Source organism: Schistocerca serialis, chromosome 2, assembly GCF_023864345.2.
Source record: "Schistocerca serialis cubense isolate TAMUIC-IGC-003099 chromosome 2, iqSchSeri2.2, whole genome shotgun sequence".
Taxonomy (NCBI): domain Eukaryota; kingdom Metazoa; phylum Arthropoda; class Insecta; order Orthoptera; family Acrididae; genus Schistocerca; species Schistocerca serialis.
In genome coordinates, this window is record NC_064639.1 from 1,159,194,592 (window position 1) to 1,159,216,843 (window position 22,252).

Sequence of the window (22,252 nt, forward strand, 5' to 3'; positions counted from 1 at the left end):
GGTCCACCCTGGTGACACTGAAAGACAGAGGGACATAAATGGTACAGAGGGAAACAGTCATGTGGGGAAGGAAAAGGCAACCTGCAACAGCTTGAAGGTGGGTAGTCAGGGAGATGGGTTGACTACGATCATCATCCCGTAGGAGCAGCATGACGCTCCCATGAGATGGAATGCCAACCTCAGTGGGAAGGTCAAAATGAATCGGTAAGAAATGTCAAAGCTCAAAGCAGTCATGAGGGTGCAATTTTGTTTCCTGAAGGCAGAGTACAAGGGGACGTTGTGATGCTAAAAACAACCGTAAATAATCTTTGTGGGACCAAAGGCCGAAAACGTTCCATTAGAGAAGAGTCATGATGAGGAAGAGATGTAGAGGTGTCTCCTTGGTGGCTGACGAGTGACAGCCAGTGAAGAGTTGCAACTATAGGGCACAGAAGCAGAAGGATCCTGCTCCATGGGGCCCACAGAAGCATCGCCTTGCTGGTGCAGTCAGTCTGTGGAGTCCAATGCTGAAAAATGGTTGGCACAGCGCACCGGCGACACGGAGGCCTGCTGGGCTAAGTTATCACTTGGCGACACCATCAAAGAGGATCTTCGAGTTGGTGAATGTGAAGAGCGTTTGCCTTTGGTGGACTTCTTCAAGCCTTTCCGGTTAGAGGAAGACACAGGTGTTGTTCGGCTGGAGGGACAGAGGAAGTCTGCACGGGAGTGCTCCCTCTGTCCTTTCTGGCCTACTGGTTGTGTAGCAGGTGGCTTTGCCCCTTGAGGCAAGAGACTGATGGCTTGTTGCACAGCTGGATGGGGGGTGCTGATGCTACATTGACACAGGGCGACTTCACAACCTCAGAGCTGAATTGGAGGTCGCATGTCTGCATGCCCATGTCCTTCATGGAGGGAGGGGTAACAAGAAAGAACAGAATTATAGGTGCATGAGAGAACACAGGGTTTGCAACTAGCCAGTAACTTGCAAGCGACTGGGTAAGGCGCTTTTTTCTTTACCCGGATCTCTTGGACAGCCTGCTCATCCAAGATACACAGGAAAATCCCGCGAGGAAGTGGCATGGCTGCCACTGCAGTTGATACAACAGGGAGAAGGAGGCAGACATTTGTCCTCATGCGCCTCCCTACCGCAGTTACACATGTAGCTGGGTGTTGACAAGACGTTCTAGTGTGGTTGAAACGATGACACTGGTAGCAGAGCATCAGGCTCAGAATGTACGGCCGGACTGTGATAATTTCATAGCCTTCTTTGATCTTGGACAGAAGCACCACTCTGTCAAAGGTGAGAAAAAGAGTGCGGGTGGGCACTAAGGAGGAATCTACCTTCTTCATTACACGATAAACGGCAATGACACCCTGATCAGAGAGGTAAGTTTGGATTTTGGCTTCGGTTACACCATTGAGCAACCTGGTGTATATTACGCCATGGGAAGAATTCCAATTTCTATGGGCCTCAGCATGAATAGGGTAGCCGCGGAGCAGCAGCAAGCAGTTGTTGTGCTTGAGAATCAGAAGTAGTCTCCAAAAGCAAAGTGCCATTCCATAAATGAGAGTAGGATTTCAAAGGGCTGGCAATTGCATCAACACCTTTCTGAATAATTAACACATTTACCATGGTGAAGGACTGACCATCTCGAGTAAGTGAGACCATACAGAACCGTGGTGCAGCAGGAAGTGTCTTATAATCATCAGCCTCATTACGTTTACATTTTGTAGACATTGAGATTGGACAGATGACTGAATCATTGCAAGAAAATCCCCCCTGACTGCTAGCGTCTCTGATGGCGCGCTCCTTCCAACTGGGGTCCCCTTCACAAGGGGGCGGACCTGCCTTAGGTGACTGTTCACACCTCACGTCACACCTCCTGAGCACGTGACAGAAGGACCAATCAGCAATTTGGGAAGGTTGTAGCTCAGGCAATCACCCCTCCCTGGGCCTGGCCTGTACCAGGGGCACGTGCGAGCCCTACCTGTTGACCTGGGGCTGGGAATTACGCGTTACCCAGTCACCTGTTAGATGTCAGACACGTGGGCTGGCCTTCAGAAGTGCAAAGGGAGAAAAAAGAAAGAGGAACCTCAAATGTCAAAGCGGAAGAACGAGAGAAAAAGGGAAACAAAGAAAGGAAAAGGGAGCGAAAAACAGTGGTGAGACTGTTCTTACGTCAGTGACAGACAATGCAGAACATTCCCAATAAAACCCCAGACATGTTCCCCAAGGGAGGGGAAAAAGAATAGCAAGAAGACAGACATGCAGCACGGAGAGGAAAAAATGCTGCAAAGGCTGGGACCCTGTGTAGTTAAACACGAACCTGCCAAAGAGTGGTAAGCCCCCTGGGGAGGGGAGGGGGGGTGGGGATAGGCACAGTTGACAACTATTTTGCAGGCCTGGAGGAAACTCATTTTCGAGATGGGATCAAGGCACTGGAACCGAGTGCATTAACCTACAAGGAGACTACATTGAAAAATAAAAAAAACTTTCACTGATGTAAGTACTTTCGTTCTATTCCATTCCAAGAAGTTTTCAAACCACCCTCGTACTTGCCTATTCCACTGCACTTCGTAGGGGTTTGTTAGGATCAATTTTCTAGGTGTCTGCAAGGGTGAAGCCATGGCAAGTTCATTCTACAAGGAATGCCAAACAACTTCTCCCTCCAGCACCATGGTGAAGTACCTTAGCAGATGGGGTCCTTGGGGTGAGGAATGGTAAGGGAATCCACCTATGGGGACTGTCTTCTTTTCTTCTTCAATGCTAATGTAACTGTCTCTCTATTTCTTTTTCTTACTTCTTCTTTATGAGTGATAAATCTATCTTCCCTCTATCCATACACAAAATTCCTATTGTACGATCTCTTCTTGTTACTGTCTCTATAGTAGAATTTACAACCTACAACAGTAGGATTTGCACTGGCAGGTATTTCACTTATGACAATGACAAAAGACTATAAGGATTTTTCTAGGATTCAGTAAGTGACATATGTTAGCAACAGCACATGCTGTAGCAGAGAAGAATCCAGGTAGGAGATGGAAGGAAAGACAAACTGATGGCATGCTAACATGCATAGCCAAATAAGAACGAAGATCTTACAAGTTAAAAAGAGAATGAAAAGGTTTGATAACTAGTAATCTTCTGTATTGTGTCAATCTAATAATTACAAGAAAGTAAAGGAAAAAGCTATATGTATCAGTAAATAGAAGCAAGACACAAAAGCATGTGAAGTAAGTATACACAGTGATGTTACATATGTACTAAACAAGAGTAAGGGAAAAAAGAAGTTAGAAGAGAGGAGTTTAGATATTTAAATACAGAGCAATCAGGTAATGTCAGCAGAAAGCAATTATGGGAGAAATTTATTGTTTAGAGTGAGAAAAGATAGTAAATGGGGGCTAGTAAATGTGTTTAGTGATGAAGTTAATATGGGGCACACATACCCAAATAGCAGATGACGTATGTTGTTGTTGTGGTCATCAGTCCTGAGACTGGTTTGATGCAGCTCTCCATGCTACTCTATCCTGTGCAAGCATTTTCATCTCCCAGTACCTACTGCAACCTACATCCTTCTGAATCTGCTTAGTGTATTCATCTCTTGGTCTCCCTCTACGATTTTTACCCTCCACGCTGCCCTCCAATACTAAATTGGTGATCCCTTGATGCCTCAGAACATGTCCTACCAACCGATCCCTTCTTCTGGTCAAGTTGTGCCACAAACTTCTCTTCTCCCCAATCCTATTCAATACTTCCTCATTAGTTATGTGATCTACCCATCTAATCTTCAGCATTCTTCTGTAGCACCACATTTCGAAAGCTTGTATTCTCTTCTTGTCCAAACTATTTATCGTCCATGTTTCACTTCCATACATGGCTACACTCCATACGAATACTTTCAGAAATGACTTCCTGACACTTAAATCAATACTGGATGTTAACAAATTTCTCTTCTTCAGAAATGCTTTCCTTGCCATTGCCAGCCTACATTTTATATCCTCTCTACTTCGACCATCATCAGTTATTTTGCTCCCCAAATAGCAAAACTCCTTTACTACTTTAAGTGCCTCATTTCCTAATCTAATTCCCTCAGCATCACCCGACTTAATTAGACTACATTCCATTATCCTTGTTTTGCTTTTGTTGATGTTCATCTTATATCCTCCTTTCAAGACACTGTCCATTCCATTCAACTGCTCTTCCAAGTCCTTTGCTGTCTCTGACAGAATTACAATGTCATCGGCGAACCTCAAAGTTTTTATTTCTTCTCCATGAATTTTAATACCTACTCCAAAATTTTCTTTTGTTTCCTTTACTGCTTGCTCAATATACAGATTGAACAACATCGGGGAGAGGCTACAACCCTGTCTTACTCCCTTCCCAACCACTGCTTCCCTTTCATGTCCCTCGACTCTTATAACTGCCATCTGGTTTCTGTACAAATTGTAAATAGCCTTTCGCTCCCTGTATTTTACCCCTGCCACCTTTAGAATTCGAAAGAGAGTATTCCAGTCAACATTGTCAAAAGCTTTCTCTAAGTCTACAAATGCTAGAAACGTAGGTTTGCCTTTCCTTAATCTTTCTTCTAAGATAAGTCGTAAGGTCAGTATTGCCTCACGTGTTCCAGTGTTTCTATGGAATCCAAACTGATCTTCCCCGAGGTTGGCTTCTACTAGTTTTTCCATTCATCTGTAAAGAATTCTTGTTAGTATTTTGCAGCTGTGACTTATTAAGCTGATAGTTCGGTAATTTTCGCATCTGTCAACACCTGCTTTCTTTGGGATTGGAATTATTATATTCTTCTTGAAGTCTGAGGGTATTTCGCCTGTTTCATACATCTTGCTCACCAGATGGTAGAGTTTTGTCAGGACTGGCTCTCCCACGGCCGTCAGTAGTTCCAATGAAATATTGTCTACTCCGGGGGCCTTGTTTCGACTCAGGTCTTTCAGTGCTCTGTCAAACTCTTCACGCAGTATCATATCTCCCATTTCATCTTCATCTACATCCTCTTCCATTTCCATAATATTGTCCTCAAGTACATCGCCCTTGTATAGACCCTCTATATACTCCTTCCACCTTTCTGCTTTCCCTTCTTTGCTTCGAACTGGGTTTCCATCTGAGCTCTTGATATTCATACAAGTCGTTCTCTTATCTCCAAAGGTCTCTTTAATTTTCCTGTAGGCGGTATCTATCTTACCCCTAGTGAGATAGGCCTCTACATCCTTACATTTGTCCTCTAGCCATCCCTGCTTAGCCATTTTGCACTTCCTGTCGATCTCATTTTTGAGACGTTTGTATTCCTTTTTGCCTGTGTCACTTACTGCATTTTTATATTTTCTCCTTTCATCAATTAAATTCAATATTTCTTCTGTTACCCAAGGATTTCTACTAGCCCTCGTCTTTTTACCTACTTGATCGTCTGCTGCCTTCACTACTTCATCCCTCAAAGCTACCCATTCTTCTTCTACTGTATTTATTTCCCCCATTCCTGTCAATTGCTCCCTTATGCTCTCCCTGAATCTCTGTACAGCCTCTGGTTCTTTTAGTTTATCCAGGTCCCATCTCCTTAAATTCCCACCTTTTTGCAGTTTCTTCAGTTTTAATCTACAGGTCATAACCAATAGATTGTGGTCAGAGTCCACATCTGCCCCTGGAAATGTCTTACAATTTAAAACCTGGTTCCTAAATCTCTGTCTTACCATTATATAATCTATCTGATACCTTTTAGTATCTCCAGGGTTCTTCCATGTATACAACCTTCTTTCATGATTCTTAAACCAAGTGTTAGTTATGATTATGTTGTGCTCTGTGCAAAATTCGACCAGGCGGCTTCCTCTTTCATTTCTGTCCCCCAATCCATATTCACCTACTATGTTTCCTTCTCTCCCTTTTCCTACACTCGAATTCCAGTCACCCATGACTATTAAATTTTCGTCTCCCTTCACAATCTGAATAATTTCTTTTATTTCATCATACATTTCTTCAATTTCTTCGTCATCTGCAGAGCTAGTTGGCATATAAACTTGTACTACTGTAGTAGGCGTGGGCTTCGTGTCCATCTTGGCCACAATAATGCGTTCACTATGCTGTTTGTAGTAGCTTACCCGCATTCCTAATTTCCTATTCATTATTAAACCTACTCCTGCATTACCCCTATTTGATTTTGTGTTTATAAACCTGTAGTCACCTGACCAGAAGTCTTGTTCCTCCTGCCACCGAACTTCACTAATTCCCACTATATCTAACTTCAACCTATCCATTTCCCTTTTTAAATTTTCTAACCTACCTGCCCGATTAAGGGATCTGACATTCCACGCTCCGATCCGTAGAACACCAGTTTTCTTTCTCCTGATAACGACATCCTCTTGAGTAGTCCCCGCCCGGAGATCCGAATAGGGGACTATTTTACCTCCGGAATATTTTACCCAAGAGGACGCCATCATCATGTAATCATACAGTAAAGCTGCATGCCCTCGGGAAAAATTACGGCTGTAGTTTCCCCTTGCTTTCAGCCGTTTGCAGTACCAGCACAGCAAGGCCGTTTTGGTTATTGTTACAAGGCCAGATCAGTCAATCATCCAGACTGTTGCCCTTGCAACTACTGAAAAGGCTGCTGCCCCTCTTCAGGAACCACACGTTTGTCTGGCCTCTCAACAGATACCCCTCCGTTGTGGTTGCACCTACGGTACGGCTATCTGTATCGCTGAGGCACGCAAGCCTCCCCACCAACGGCAAGGTCCATGGTTCATGGGGGGGAGATGATGTATAGGAGAGCAAAAGGGTAGACAGATCTATAGGAGAAATGGCCTATACCATGGTCAGGTGAATCCATGGGAGGAATGACCTACAGTATTTTACGTAGGTAGGAGAGAGCTGAGGTTAGATGGACCCAAGAGTACACCCACATCTATAATGGTATAAGTGTTTAACACAGTGGTTGCCCTTAGAAGAAGTGTAAATGTAATGAGTACAGAAGTATGAAGGTGTATAATGACTGGTGGTCATGATATGAAAGTTTTCTCCAGTCAAATTCTATAATCGAGTAGGCTTATCTGATATTAGAGACAAAAATGGTGGGAGCAGGAACGTTCCGCACTTGTTGATTACAGACTGTACTGACATTTGACCGAACAGTAGGCATATACTTGACAAGCAACTCCCCACATAATAATTATGTGAGAAAGAGTAAGAGGTAACTAACTATGCATATATACAAGAAGTCAACGAGAAACTCTCGAGTATACTGGCTTGAAGGCAACACACTGTTGAATAAATAAATAAATAAATAGAAAAAAATCATAAGTAAGTTGACACATTACACATACACATTATATATGTAGCTTTCTATACAGAAAGATCGGGCATAACTGGACAATTTCTTGCATCACACAGGATGTGAAGCAAATAAGATGAAGATACACAAAGTAGACTAACACTGTTTAACACAATTTACCTGAAATAAAATAACAAAACTGGAAAGACTTGTTATTAAAAATAAAGTCTCATTCCTTTTTTAAAGAAAGAAATCATATTCAGTGTTTTTTTACATAATTAGGTTGTTTGTAGTAGTATGTTAATAAGAATTTTTTTGAGGTTGTGAGAGGTCCTAACGTCTTTTCTTTAAGTGGGGGAACAGAAGTGTTACATGGCATTTAGGCAAATGACATTTCAAACTCTTTGTGTGTAGTTGGAGCACTTCCTGACTGGTCCTTTTTTGTGTAAGGGGGATGAGGAGAGTGAAGAGAGACTTTATGTGTGTGTGTGTGTGTGTGTGTGTGTGTGTGTGTGTGTGTGTGTGTGTGTGTGTGTCTGGAGCTTGGAGCTTAAAGGCATTCAGTGCTCCTAATTTCACTATACTTGAGTATTGCTCATCAGTGTGGGATCCATGCCAGGCCGGGTTGACACAGGAGATAGAGAAGATCCAAAGAAGAGCGGCGCGTTTCGTCACAGGGTTATTTGGTAAGCGTGATAGCGTTACGGAGATGTTTAGCAAACTCAAGTGGCAGATTCTGCAAGAGAGGCACTCTGCATTGCAGTGTAGCTTGCTGTCCAGGTTTCGAGAGGGTGGCGTTTCTGGATGAGGTATCGAATATATTGCTTCTTCCTATTTATACCTCCCAAGGGGATCACGAATGTAAAATGAGAGAGATTCGAGCGCGCACAGAGGCTTTCTGGCAGTCGTTCTTCCCGCAAACCATACGCGACTGGTACAGGAAAGGGAGGCAACGACAGTGGCCCATAAAGTGCCCTCCACCACACACCATTGGGTGGCTTGTGGAGTATAAATGTAGACGTAGATGTAGATTCTTGTACACATCGAATGCAGCATATCAGCAACTGACTGCCTCATTTCTTTGATCATCTTTCCATATATACTGTCTAGACCAGGGAATTTATAGTTCTCTGCAATATTAGTTTCAAATTTGTTGACCACTTCATGCATGGCCCTCCTCACACGAACAATAGCAGGTCTTTTGTGTCCTTCATAACTTTGCTCATCACATACCTACCTAAAGCATATTGCACATTGCTCCTGAACTATGTCCATTTATACTCACCATTGTTAGTGCTGGAGATGAAATCTTCATGCTGGCCATGTAGGTAAACTGAAATCTGTTTCTTGTTGCTCTTGCTCAGCAGAAAGATCTCCCTGCCTTTCTTCGTATTCCTATTTACAGTCATATTCAATGCTTCTGTAATGGCCTTGTGATCAATGATTCCCTGTTCCACGCTAACAGAATCGAAAGTTTGGGTCTGTTTGTCACTAGCAGGTGCAGTTCTTTGATTAACAGCTCAAGGCAATTTTTGGATAAAGTGCTTAGAAAAAGTTCACATGATTCTCTGTCCTTACCTCCCATCCTTATGTCTTCAGTCTCCCAGTCTGTAGCTGGTAGGTTAAAACCTCCACCTAAAGCTACAACATGACAAGATAATTTATGTGAAATATTAAAGCGGTCCCACATTCAAGAAATGGGCATAGGGGAGCAGATGCAGGAATCTTGCATCACTGTTCTGGGCAAGATCCTAGTGGAGGTGGTTTGCTGTTGCCTTCCTCCGACCTGTCACGAAATATCAAGAATGTATACGTATTGCATGGATGACCGTGATAAGTGCTTGTACAGTGTAGTATAGGGTTTGTGTTGATATGGAAGAAAGAAAGAGAGAGGGAGTGAAACCTGATGCTAGCACATAGCCTACTCCCCTCAAATACCACTAATGGAGCTGCCAAGCACAACATCCCCATCCCAAAGACGGATCACGATCGACAGTGTTACATGCACTCACTTTATGAGACACTGCAGAGTGGTAGGGTATTGAATTCAGGACATTGGCGTAAGGACTGGTGGTCAGAAACTTTACATCACCACCTTGCTTTCCCTTGCTGGCCAAACACTGGCTGTGATAATTTGCTACCAACAGGATTCGAACCAGCATTCATCTGTGTTGACCACTGCCACAAAGGTGTGTGTTAGTAACCTTAATACCATGAACTATTTAATTTTTCAAAGATGATGTCACTCTTGATCTGACTCCATAGGTGATTGGTCAGCACATCTGACATGTGTGGAGGAGCTGGTTTCAATTGATGGAACTGACAGGGATTTTTCTTTGGTGGAAGGACTGGTACGGGGTGCACTTAATTTGATAATGCTAGCCGAGGAGCTGCTTGAAAGAGAAGTATGAGCTTCAAGGTCTGAAAAGTCGAAAATGACCGGGAAAGCAGTGTGCTCACCCCACGGGCCCTCCATACTGCACCTGCATGAAGTCAGATGATGACATAAGGCCCGTTGACATCTTGTGGTATTCTGCAGTTTAGTTTTTAGACGTAATTTTTAAGACTGTACTTCATTTCTAGATGTTTGTGTTTAATATCCTTTTATTTCACAACAGTTCATTCTTTTAATGTTGGGCAGAGCGAAAAGTGCAAGTATCTGTATGAAAAACACCACAATGTTGCCCGGAAGTGTATTTCTAGTTTTTGAAAATAGACTGATAGTTCATCTAGTTACTGCCATTACTGTGGTAGTTACTGCTATTAAAATGTGCCAGATGTGTGTGTGAGTGTATATATATATATATATATATATATATATATATATATATATATATATATATATATATATATATATATATATATAAAAAAATAGAGGGAAACATTCCACGCAGGAAAATATATCTAAAAACAAAGATGATGAGACTTACCAAACAAAAGCGCTGGCAGGTCAATAGAAATACAAACAAACAAACACAAACATATGCACAAAATTCTAGCTTTCGCAACCAACGGTTGCTTCATCAGGAAAGAGGGAAGGAGAGGGAAAGACGAAAGGATGTGGGTTTTAAGGGAGAGGGTAAGGAGTCATTCCAATCCCGGGAGCGGAAAGACTTACCTTAGGGGGAAAAAGGACAGGTATACACTCACACACACACACACACATAGCCATCCGCATATACAGAGACACAAGCAGACATTTGTAGAGGCAAAGAGTTTGGGCAGAGATGACAGTCGAGGCGGAAGTACAGAGGCAAAGATGTTGTTGAAAGACAGGTGAGGTATGAGCGGCGGCAACTTGAAATTAGCGGAGGTTGAGGCCTGGCGGATAACGAGAAGAGAGGATATACTGAAGGGCAAGTTCCCATCTCCAGAGTTCTGATAGGTTAGGGTTAGTGGGAAGTATCCAGATAACCCGGACGGTGTAACACTGTGCCAAGATGTGCTAGCTGTACACCAAGGCATGTTTAGCCACAGGGTGATCCTCATTACTAACAAACACTGTCTGCCTGTGTTGATTCATGCGAATGGACAGTTTGTTGCTGGTCATTCCCACATAGAAAGCTTCACAGTGTAGGCAGGTAAGTGGGACAGGTTTTACACCGGGGGCGGTTACAAGGGTAGGAGCCAGAGGGTAGGGAAGGTGGTTTGGGGATTTCGTAGGGATGAACTAACAGGTTACAAAGATTAGGTGGACGGCGGAAAGACACTCTTGGTGGAGTGGGGAGGATTTCATGAAGGATGGATCTCATTTCAGGGCAGGATTTGAGGAAGTCGTATCCCTGCTGGAGAGCCACATTCAGAGTCTGATCCAGTCCCGGAAAGTATCCTGTCATAAGTGGGGCACCTTTGGGGTTCTTCTGTGAGATGTTCTGGGTTTGAGGGGATGAGGAAGTGGCTCTGGTTATTTGCTTCTGTACCAGGTCAGGAGGGTAGTTGCAGGATGCGAAAGCTGTTTTCAGGTTGTTGGTGTAATGGTTCAGGGATTCCGGACTGGAGCAGATTCATTTGCCACGAAGGCCTAGGCTCTAGGGAAGGGACCGTTTGATATGGAATGGATGGCAGCTGTCATAATGGAGGTACTGTTGCTTGTTGGTGGGTTTGATGTGGACGGATGTGTGAAGCTGGCCATTGGACAGATGGAGGTCAACGTCAAGGAAAGTGGCATGGGATTTGGAGTAGGACCAGGTGAATCTGATGGAACCAAAGGAGTTGAGGTTGGAGAGGAAATTCTGGAGTTCTTCTTCACTGTGAGTCCAGATCATGAAGATGTCATCAATAAATCTGTAGCAAACTTTGGTTTGACAGGCCTGGGTAACCAAGAAGGCTTCCTCTAAGCGACCCATAAATAGGTTGGCATACGAGGGGGCCATCCTGGTACCCATGGCTGTTCCCTTTAATTGTTGGTATGTCTGGCCCTCAAAAGTGAAGAAGTTGTGAGTCAGGATGAAGCTGGCTAAGGTAATGAGGAAAGAGGTTTTAGGTAGGGCGCAGGTGATCGGCGTGAAAGGAAGTGCTCCATTGCAGCCAGGCCCTGGACGTGTGGGATATTTGTGTATAGGGAAGTGGCATCAATGGTTACGAGGATGGTTTCCAGGGGTAACAGACTGGGTAAGGATTCCAGGAGTTTGAGAAAGTGGTTGGTGTCTTTGATGAAGGATGGGAGACTGCATGTAATGGGTTGAAAGTGTTGATCTACGTAGGCAGAGATACGTTCTGTGGGGGCTTGGTAACCAGCTACAATGGGGTGGCCGGGATGTTTAGGTTTGTGAATTTTAGGAAGTAGGTAGAAGGTAGGAGAGCGAGGTGTCGGTGGGGTCAGGAGGTTGATGTAGTCAGATGAAAGGTTTTGTAGGTGGCCTAAGGTTCTGAGGACCAGGTTTGTGATTGGATTCAGGATTTCCTAGAAGAAAGAACACAACATGCCATTCTTAATGGTTCAAAATCTGCAGATGTGGAGGTAATTTCGGGAGTACCGCAGGGAAGCGTGATAGGACCTTTATTGTTTACAATATACATAAATGACTTAGTTGACAACATCGGTAGCTCCGTGAGGCTATTTGCAGATGACACGGTTGTCTACAAGAAAGTAGCAACATCAGAAGACTCGTACGTACTCCAGGAGGACCTGCAGAGGATTAATGCATGGTGCGACAGCTGGCAGCTTTCCCTAAACGTAGATAAATGTAATATAATGCGCATACATAGGGGCAGAAATCCATTCCAGTACGATTATGCCATAGGTGGTAAATCATTGGAAGCGGTAACGACCGTAAAATACTTAGGAGTTACTATCCGGAGCGATCTGAAGTGGAATGATCACATAAAACAAATAGTGGGAAAAGCAGGCGCCAGGTTGAGATTCATAGGAAGAATTCTAAGAAAATGTGACTCATCGACGAAAGAAGTAGCTTACAAAACGCTTGTTCGTCCGATTCTTGAGTATTGCTCATCAGTATGGGACCCTTATCAGGTTGGATTAATAGAAGAGATAGACATGATCCAGCGAAAAGCAGCGCGATTCGTCATGGGGACATTTAGTCAGTGCGAGAGCGTTACGGAGATGCTGAACAAGCTCCAGTGGCGGACACTTCAGGAAAGGCGTTACGCAATACGGAGAGGTTTATTATCGAAATTACGAGAGAGCACATTCCGGGAAGAGATGGGCAACATATTACTACCGCCCACATATATCTCGCGTAATGATCACAACGAAAAGATCCGAGAAATTAGAGCAAATACGGAGACTTACAAGCAGTCGTTCTTCCCACGCACAATTCGTGAATGGAACAGGGAAGGGGGGATCAGATAGTGGTACAATAAGTACCCTCCGCCACACACCGTAAGGTGGCTCGCGGAGTATAGATGTAGATGTAGATGTAGATTCCTTGAAGCTCCACCTGGACATCAGGTATGGGATTACCTTGGCAATCTTTGTATGTAGTGTTGTCTGAAAGCTGACACAGTCCCTCAGCCACATACTCCCGATGATCAAGTACCACGGTCGTGGAACCCTTGTCAGCCGGAAGAATGATGATGGATCGGTCAGCTTTCAGATCACGGATAGCCTGGGCTTCGGCTGTGGTGATGTTGGGATTAGGATTAAGGTTTTTAAAAAAAGGATTGAGAAGCAAGGCTGGAAGTGAGAAGTTCCTGGAAGGTTTGGAGCGGGTGATTTTGAGGAAGAGGAGGTGGGTCCCGCTGTGATGGAGGATGGAACTGTTCCAGGCAGGGTTCAATTTGGATAGTGTCTTGGGGAGTCGGATCATTAGTAGTAGGATCAGGATTATTTTTCTTTGTGGCAAAGTGATATTTCCAACAGAGACTACGAGTGTAGGACAGTAAATCTTTGACAAGGGCAGTTTGGTTGAATCTGGGAGTGGGGCTGAAGGTGAGGCCTTTGGGTAGGACAGAGGTTTCGGATTGGGAGAGAGGTGTGGAGGAAAGGTTAACTACTGAATTGGGGTGTTGTGGTTCCAGATTGTGTTGACTAGAATTTTGAGGTGTAGGGGGGAGTGGAGCTGCGAGTGGGAGATCGAGTAGATGGGAGAGACTGGGTCTGTGTGCAACGAGAGGAGGTTGAGGTTTGCTGGAACGGTTGTGGAGGATGAGTGAGTTGCCTTTAGAATTGTTCTTAAAACCAAACAAGTATATCAAAGTTCGCATTTCAGTTGTTTCAGCAAATGTTGAAAAATATTTTCTAACTACAAGAACCAAGATGTCCAACATATGTTCCCTCACTTTCAAGACCCTCTGCATGCTGTCGTATGCTGCAATATCTCTAAGATGGTTATAAAATAATTTTTGTAGATCTTCAAAGAATGAGATTTCTTGAAGAAAAACATTAGGATTTTAAATAAATTAACCATTTTGTAATTTTAGTTCCAACCTCCTGTAAAGGTTTTCATTACTCTAGTTTATTTCGTAACTCATTTACGTGTGTTTTATATCATTTTTCTGTCATGTTATTGATATCTTAAGGTCTTTTTAGAGACAAGTTTTTCCATGTATTTTAGATCTTAAAAGGCTGGCCCCTGTGGTTACAGGCCCTTTTTCATATTCGTACACTAAATGGAATCTTGTAATTGAACAAGGAGCAATGGCCCTCACTCGCCCCACTCTGCCGCTGCCTCTGATCCAAACTCGTAAAAAATTCTGTGACAAATTTATTGGTTGTGGATATAGGTTATAAATCACTATGTTTTACCATTGAGCAAAATTGCATACTAAACTGCCAAAAGGCATAAAAGACATAAAGGGAATATCTATGTTTTATTGCTTTCTTAAAGTGTATTTACCGAATAATAGCTCTTATTCAGTTAAAGAGTACATGCAATAAAAATGTTATCTTTCAAATGCATATTAACGATCATTATTAAGAAGTGTCCAAGATCTACACGTGAATAAATAAATAAAATAAAATGTTATCTTGTGTCTATATATACAGGGTGGTCCATTGATAGTGACCGTGCCAAATATCTCACAAAATAAGCATCAAAGGAACAAACTACAAAGAACGAAACTCATCTAGCTTCAAGGGGAAAACCAGACCTATCACAAAGCAAAAATAGTGGTCCAACTAAAACATTCATATTTCTTTACATACTACATGGATATGTAATAAAAAATTGGGGTTCCTATTTTAAAAAGACGTAGTTGATATCTGTTTGACCTATGGCAGCGCCATCTAGCGGGCGAACCGTAGCGCCATCTGGTTTCCCCCTTCAAGCTAGACAAGTTTTGTTCTTTGTAGTTTTTTTGTTTGACGCTTATTTTGTGAGATATTTGGCCTGGTCACGATCAATGGACCACCATGTATATTAAAGAAGCCACATAAATGTGTTTACTTGGATAATTAGAGAGACATTCAATACATTAGAGAGATATTCAAGACAAAATTTGATCTTTCACAATGATCTCTGAAAACACGACTGTAATGTAAACTACTGTTGAGAGGATTTACAGCAACCAGTCATAATTCTTTTTTTCTTTTATGTGTCGTTAGCCTTCTGACAGAATAGCACTTGCAACCTACATCCTTCCTTATTTGCTAGATGTGTTCTCCTATATTTTTGTCCCTCTACAGCTCCCTTTAATACCATAAAGGTTATTCTCTGATATCTTAACACGTGTCCTAACATTCTGTCCCTTCTTCTTGTCAGTGATTTCCGTATCTTCCTTTATTCACCAATTCTGTGAGGAACTTCCCCATTCCTTATTTTATCAGTCCATCTGATTTTCAGCATTCTTCTGTATCACCACTTCTCAAATGCTTACATTCTCTCCTGTTCCAGTTTTCCCACTGTCCGTGCTTCACTACCATACAACACTGTGCTCCAAATGTATGCTCTCAGAAATTTCTTCCTCAAATTAGGGCCTATGTTTGACACCAGAAGATTTCTCTTGGCCAGGATTAGTCTCTTTGCTTGTGCTAGTCTGCTTTAATATGTCCTCCTTACGTCATGTGTCACAGGTTCTTCTCCTTCCAAGCTAGCAGAATTTTGGACTTTGTCTACTTCATGACCACCAATTTTGATGCTGAGTTTCTCGTTGTTCCCATTTCTTATCACTTTTCTCTTCTTTCAGTTTACTCTCAACCTGTATTCTGTACTCATTAGATTGTTCATTTCATTCAACAGGCCCTGTAATTCTTCTTCACTTTCATTGAGAATATAAATGTCATCAGTGAATCTAATAGCCTTTCACCTAGAATTTTAATCTCACTCTTGAACTTTTCTTTTATGTCCATCATTGCTTCTTTGATGTATAGGATGAACCGGAGTAAAAGACTGCATCCCTGTCTTACACTTTTTTAAATTTGAGCAGTTTGTTCTTGGTATTCCAGTTTTAATGTTCCCTCTTGGTCCTTACACATATTGTATATCATCCATCTTTCCCTGTAGGTTACTCCTATTTCTCTCCGAATTTCGAACATCTTGCACCATTTCACACTGTTGAACATATTTTGTAGGTCTACCTGTCCTATGAGTAAATCTTTCTTTTTCTACAGCATTGCTTCCATTATGAAGTGAAAAGTCAGAAGTGCCTCTATGGTGCCTTGATCTTCATCATCTAACTGATCCTCAGTTTTCTTTTCCATTCTTCTATATATTATTCTTCCTAGCAACTTGGATGCCAGAGATGTTAAGCTGATTATGTGATAATTTTCGCATCTATATGTCCTGATATCTTTGCAGTTTTATGGATGATATTTTTCTGAAAGTGTGACGGCACATCGCCAGTCTCACAGATACTACAGACCAACATGAACAGTCATGAATGGTTCCAATTTCCCCCAATGATTTTAGAAATTCCTAGGGAATATTATTTATGCCTTCCATTTTATTTGATCTCAAGTCTTCCAGAGCTCTTTTAAATTCTGATTCTAATATTGAATCCTCTATATCTTCTTTATTGCACCCAGTTTCTTCTTCTATCAAGTAATTAGACAAAGTCTCCCTCACATAGAGTCCTTCAATGTACTCTTTCCACCTATCTGCTCTTTCCTCTGCATTTAACAGTGGAATTCTAGTTGGACTCTTTTAAAGTTACCACCCTCGATTTCAATTTCACCAAAAGTTGTTTTGACTTTTCTATAAGCTGAGTCAGTACTTCCAACAATCATTTCGGTTTTTATTTCTTCACATTTTTCCTTCATCCGTTTTGCATTGGCTGCCCTGTACTGCTTATTTATTCCATTTCTTGGTGATTTATATTGCTGTATTCTTGTCTTTCCCTGAACATTTTTGTACTTCCTCCTTTTGTTGATAAACTGAAGTATTTGTTCTGTTAACCAAGGTTTTTCCGAAGTTACCTTCCCTGTACCTATGACTGACTGTCCAGCATCCATGACAGCCCTTTTTAGAGATAGTCACTCATCTTCAACTGAACTGCCTGCTATGATATTCCTAATCACAGTATCCACAGTATTTGAAAGTTCAAAGGCATCTCATCATTCCTCAGTATCTCACTTCCTTCCACACCGATTCCTCTATTTCACTTTCTTAAACTTTAATCTACTCCTCATTGTTCCTAAGCTAGGATCCAAGTCTATATCTGTTCCTGGGTATGCCTTTCAATCCAAAATCTGATTTTGGAATCTCTGTCTAACCATTACGTAATCCAGCTCGAATCTTCTGATGTCTCCGGGTGTTTCTTAATGCAGTGGTTTCCACTGCCTTCTTCATCCTCACTGCATTGATAATTGCTGATTCTTCCGCCTTTTGGGATCAGTTTCCCAATCAAAGAGCAAGAGAGTGCCCTGAACCTCTGCTATAGTGCCCTGAACCTCTGTCCGTTCCTCCTCTATCTTTGACAAGACCGCTGGCAGGGAACAGGTAACGTCCTATGCCGGAAGTCTTTGGCTGCCCTTGCTGATGATTTTGACTCAAAATTTAAACAATGGATGGATTCGAACCCAGGATCCAAGTCTTGATTACAAATCAAAGACGCTACCCCTAGACCACTGGCTCATCATTATTTGGGTTTTCAAATTTGATCTGAAAATTGTCAATAATTTTTGTCAATCTTCTAAGTAGTTTTAGGTTACTCTCTAAAGGAAAACTTAAAATCCGAAAAGATACTGGTTTCTGTAAATACTTGCAACAGAAAGACACAATTTATTCACCATTCTACTGAGTACCTATTGTCATGCAATTACATAGAAAAATTAAAGCCCTACCTGTAAAGAATCATACTCCTTCATCACCATTTCTTGGTTAGCAGATGATCTTATAGTTGTCAGACCATTCAGAGAAGCAGATAGGTATGAGAATACAGGACTTTTTGCTGAAATTGTAACACACATTTGTCAGCACATAACCAGCATCAGCAAAATATTGTAATATCATAAATTAATTACATCTTGTTCAATAATTGTATAATTACACAGAGATTTTGCTCAAATAATGTTAGTTTATTTTATCATTCTTTAATTAAACTAAGATTAAACTGTAATTTTATTTTATTGTTGTGTAGTTAAACTGAGATTAAATTCTGAGGCCGGCCGGAGTGGCCAAGTGGTTCTAGGTGCTGCAGTCCGGAACCGCGTGACCGCTACGGTCGCAGGTTCGAATCCTGCCTCGGGCATGGATGTGTGTGATGTCCTTAGGTTAGTTAGGTTTAAGTAGTTCTAAGTTCTAGGGGACTGATGACCTCAGAAGTTAAGTCCCATAGTGCTCAGAGCCATTTGAACCATTTTTTAAAACTCTGATTTTGTTCATACATGTTTTCCTTGGTAACATAAAGATAGCTATTCTTTACCCAATGTACAAAGAGTGCCACGTGCCCACTCATGTTATGAAGAATGGCATGCCCACTCGAGGACTAATGAAGTCTTTGTCTTATTTGAAAACTGCCGCCCCCCCCCCCCCCCTCCCAATCCCCCGAAACTATCTATCAGTCAGAAATAGCTCTTATGTTGATGCTATAGCTCATTACAAATTATACTGCAAAATATTGAAGATAATAATATGGACATCAAAGGAAATGCTTTACAACAAAAAAATAGTCACATCAGACAACAAAATAAAGACAATATAGAGTAACTTCAGTAGTATGAATATGATTCTCACTACACCAGAAGTAATGTCCGCCATAACATCATTAAAGTCAAAAAATTGTAGTGGTTATGATAATATCTCAACACTGTAAATTACAAAGTGAGCTTATTTGTGTAACCAGTCACTTATGAGTGAAACATTTGCCGAATGATTGAAATATGCTGAAGTTAAGCCATTGTTGATGAAAGGAGATAAAGAAACATCATTAAATTTACATCTGGTTTTAATTTTGCCAGAATTCTCAAAAATTTTAGAAAAGGTAATATTCAACTGGCTTCTTAAGCATTTGTCAACAAACAATGTATTGCCAAAGTCAGACAGTTCAGATTTCTAAAGGCTTTCAGCATTGAGTGGGCTACCTACACATACAGTGAGAATGTACTTAATTCATTAGACAATAAATTACAGGCTACGGATATATTTTGTGATCTGTCAAAGGCATTTAACTGTGTAATCCATGATATCCTTTAAAGTAAATTAGATTATTATTGTGTAAAAGGAAACAAAGGGTGTTAATAGGAAAGACATGTATTAAGCAATCAGACATCATCAAATTGGGAATTAGTTACATTTGGTGTCCCACAAGGTTTTAATTGGGTACATCAATTATCTTTCATTAGTAACATTACCAGATACCATGTTTGGTTTGTTTGCAGATGATACAAACATTGCAGTAAATAGCAAATCAAGTATAGGCTTTGAAAGATCAGTTAATGAAATTTTCATGTACAATAATAAATGCTTTGTAAGTTATTCCTTGTCACTAAATTTTGAAAAAAATGCACTATATGCAGTTCAGCAAATATGACAAGTAGATAGAAGAAATTGACAACATCAAATTCTTGGATTCTTGGGATTAGGGCTACAGCCTGATTACAAATTCAACTGGGAGGAGCATACCACAACATTGCTGAAGTGCATAAACATGTCTCTATTTGCAATATGAATGTTGTCAGGCATAGGAACACAAAAATTTAAAAAAAGAGCTACTGTACTTTCATTCCATAATCTCACCAGGATTCTTTGGGGGGTGGCCCATCAGGCCATGCTAAATTTTACAGAATCAGAAAACAAGTATTACAAATTATGTGTGGTGTGAACTAAAGAATGTCCTGCAGAAGTCCATTTAAGGAGCTGGGGATACTAACTAGTGTTTCCTTAATGAGAACTGTCATTAGAATATCAAAGCAACAGCTCAATCAATAATAGAAATAAGAATAATTTCCACAAAATTTTCAGGTCACTTACTTTGGTCCAAAAAGGTGTCCATTATTCTGGAACAAACATTTTCAACAAACTGCCAGCAGCTATAAAAAGTTTAACAACAAATAAAGTTCAGTTTAAGAAGAGCTTAAAGGATTTATTGGTGGCAAACTCCTTCCACTCTACAAATGAATTTTTAGCAGCACCAACTGATGTGCGTGTATTACTAATAATTTCAAATAACATTAGTATTAGGTACATATTATGTACAACATGATTTCTTTACAAATCCAGTGCAGTAAAACAATCATTGTAAATAAGCGTTGTCAAAAGATTTTTCTATTTGATGATGCATGGCTACAATAGTTTAGGACCTATAATATGCACCTTAGTACACTGAACATTAACACATTTTGTGGTGTTACCTTTTAAATAAAGATATGTTTAAGTATTTTTTGACCTATTCCACATCCATGAGTGCTATTTCTGTTTTCTTTGTCAATATTTATGGTGTATTCTTGATTACTGTCAGTTTTTATATCCTCGGGGACCTCATCACTACAGCTCATTTGGAATGGAAAAGACATCTAATCCACAAAGACACAAAACTGACCAAAAAACTTCATATGCCATTAGAGTTAACCAATAATCAAGTATACACTGCTAAACAGCTATGGCTGTCAACCGCATCATATGCATGTCAGCATGCCGCAGTCAGGTGCATCCACAGCGTGGTACACTTTGACTACAGTGGTTGTCAGACACAGTCAGTTGATTAACAAGGCAAAAGAGATGTAGGGTGGCAAGGAGAGGGTAGGGAAGCATTGGGTGGCAGGAGTTTTCTTCCATCGTTTTCGATTTGTTAATTTTATTTTACAACATTGTAATACTTTTCAGTTTGTTTTACTGCAGTACAGTAATGAAACTAAGTAATGTTTGTGACTCACAGCAGCAGCACAAACTAATAATGTATTTTGTAACAGGCATGGTTATTATGTTTAAGCGAGTCATCCAAGTTAATTCTGTATGTCATTCTTCACATTACCGAAATCACTGTATGTACATAATCTGTTACACTCCCAAATATCGTAGTAACGGGTCCTTGATTAAAAGAATCTATGACAACTGAAAACTTACAAAGGTATACTTACTAATTCCTTCCAGCCTCTTGACAGCTTGTCCTGTGCGCAGGTATATGGACCGTATTTTGTAAAACAGAAATCCAAAAATTAGCATCGGGAACACAAAATAGTAATTTGCGATTAACACCATTGTAAGGATACCAGCCATAACAAGAAGTTTCTGTGAAGAAGAAGAAGTAGTATGGCATTATTTGTGAACCACATACTGCATCAGTTCTGATATTCTTATGAAAATAAATTGTCCCTAAAAACTGTGCAAGTGTGAAATGCCTTTCCAATAAAACTTGAGTTCTTTGAACCTCCTGGACATTTACCTATATTATTACTAATCCACTGCATCTTTCTCTACTCTACTTTGGTCTCTTCCATGGCCCTATATCTTTTCTTTGCTTTATTTTAACTTAATTTCCAGATCTGTTTTAATATTCATTTCTAGTATATTCTGAACAATTTTCAAACTGTAAAATCTATAGTATAATCACCTTTACTAAATTTATGCTTTGAAAACTAGACTGCTGCATTAATCAAGTACTTCTCACATTATTAGATAGTTACTCAACTGCAATAATATTATTTTCTGACAAGTGCTGAAAAAAAAAAAAAAAAATGCAAAATATAAGACAGAATACATCTGTTTACTGAATATAATTACCGTTATTGCATCCAACATTACTTTTGGCAGTAGTTCATCAACAGCTCCAACATCTTTTGAGAAACGATTCAGAATTCGACCTAACAAAACAAAAATTTTAGGAAAATAACATAAAAATAGAGTTACACAATGAATTCCACTTAATAGAATAGAATGAACTTGTATACATTAAAAGTAATTAAAAGTAACTGTAGCATAGAGATATCCCAAAGAGAATTAAGTGAAACCATCAAAACTGAACAGATTAGTTTTTTACTATTTCAATGATCAGTTGTTCTTCAGAAACTGATTGACTCAAAGGGCAGGGCAACATCATCTTGCAATAATTTCTCTCTCGATTTCTATACATGGGGTTTCATTGATCCTGATTTAGCCCATTTGTATTTACTGTTAATTTCATTCTTGAGTTACCTATTGTGTGGCTTCCTACCTCATCATTAT

The 22,252-nt window shown here is 40.7% G+C and overlaps 1 protein-coding gene across 1 annotated transcript in view; it reads right to left on the reverse strand.

Moving 5' to 3' along the window:
- LOC126458618 (ATP-binding cassette sub-family C member 4-like) overlaps positions 1–22,252 on the reverse strand; it is a 267,565-nt gene that overhangs the window by 48,916 nt on the left and 196,397 nt on the right. Inside the window, exons 15-17 of the mRNA XM_050095784.1 lie at positions 21,812–21,891; positions 21,169–21,319; positions 17,935–18,041 (exon numbers count right to left, since the gene is read on the reverse strand). Coding sequence (XP_049951741.1) covers positions 17,935–18,041; positions 21,169–21,319; positions 21,812–21,891 — 338 coding nt within the window. The remainder of the gene's footprint in view (positions 1–17,934; positions 18,042–21,168; positions 21,320–21,811; positions 21,892–22,252) is intronic.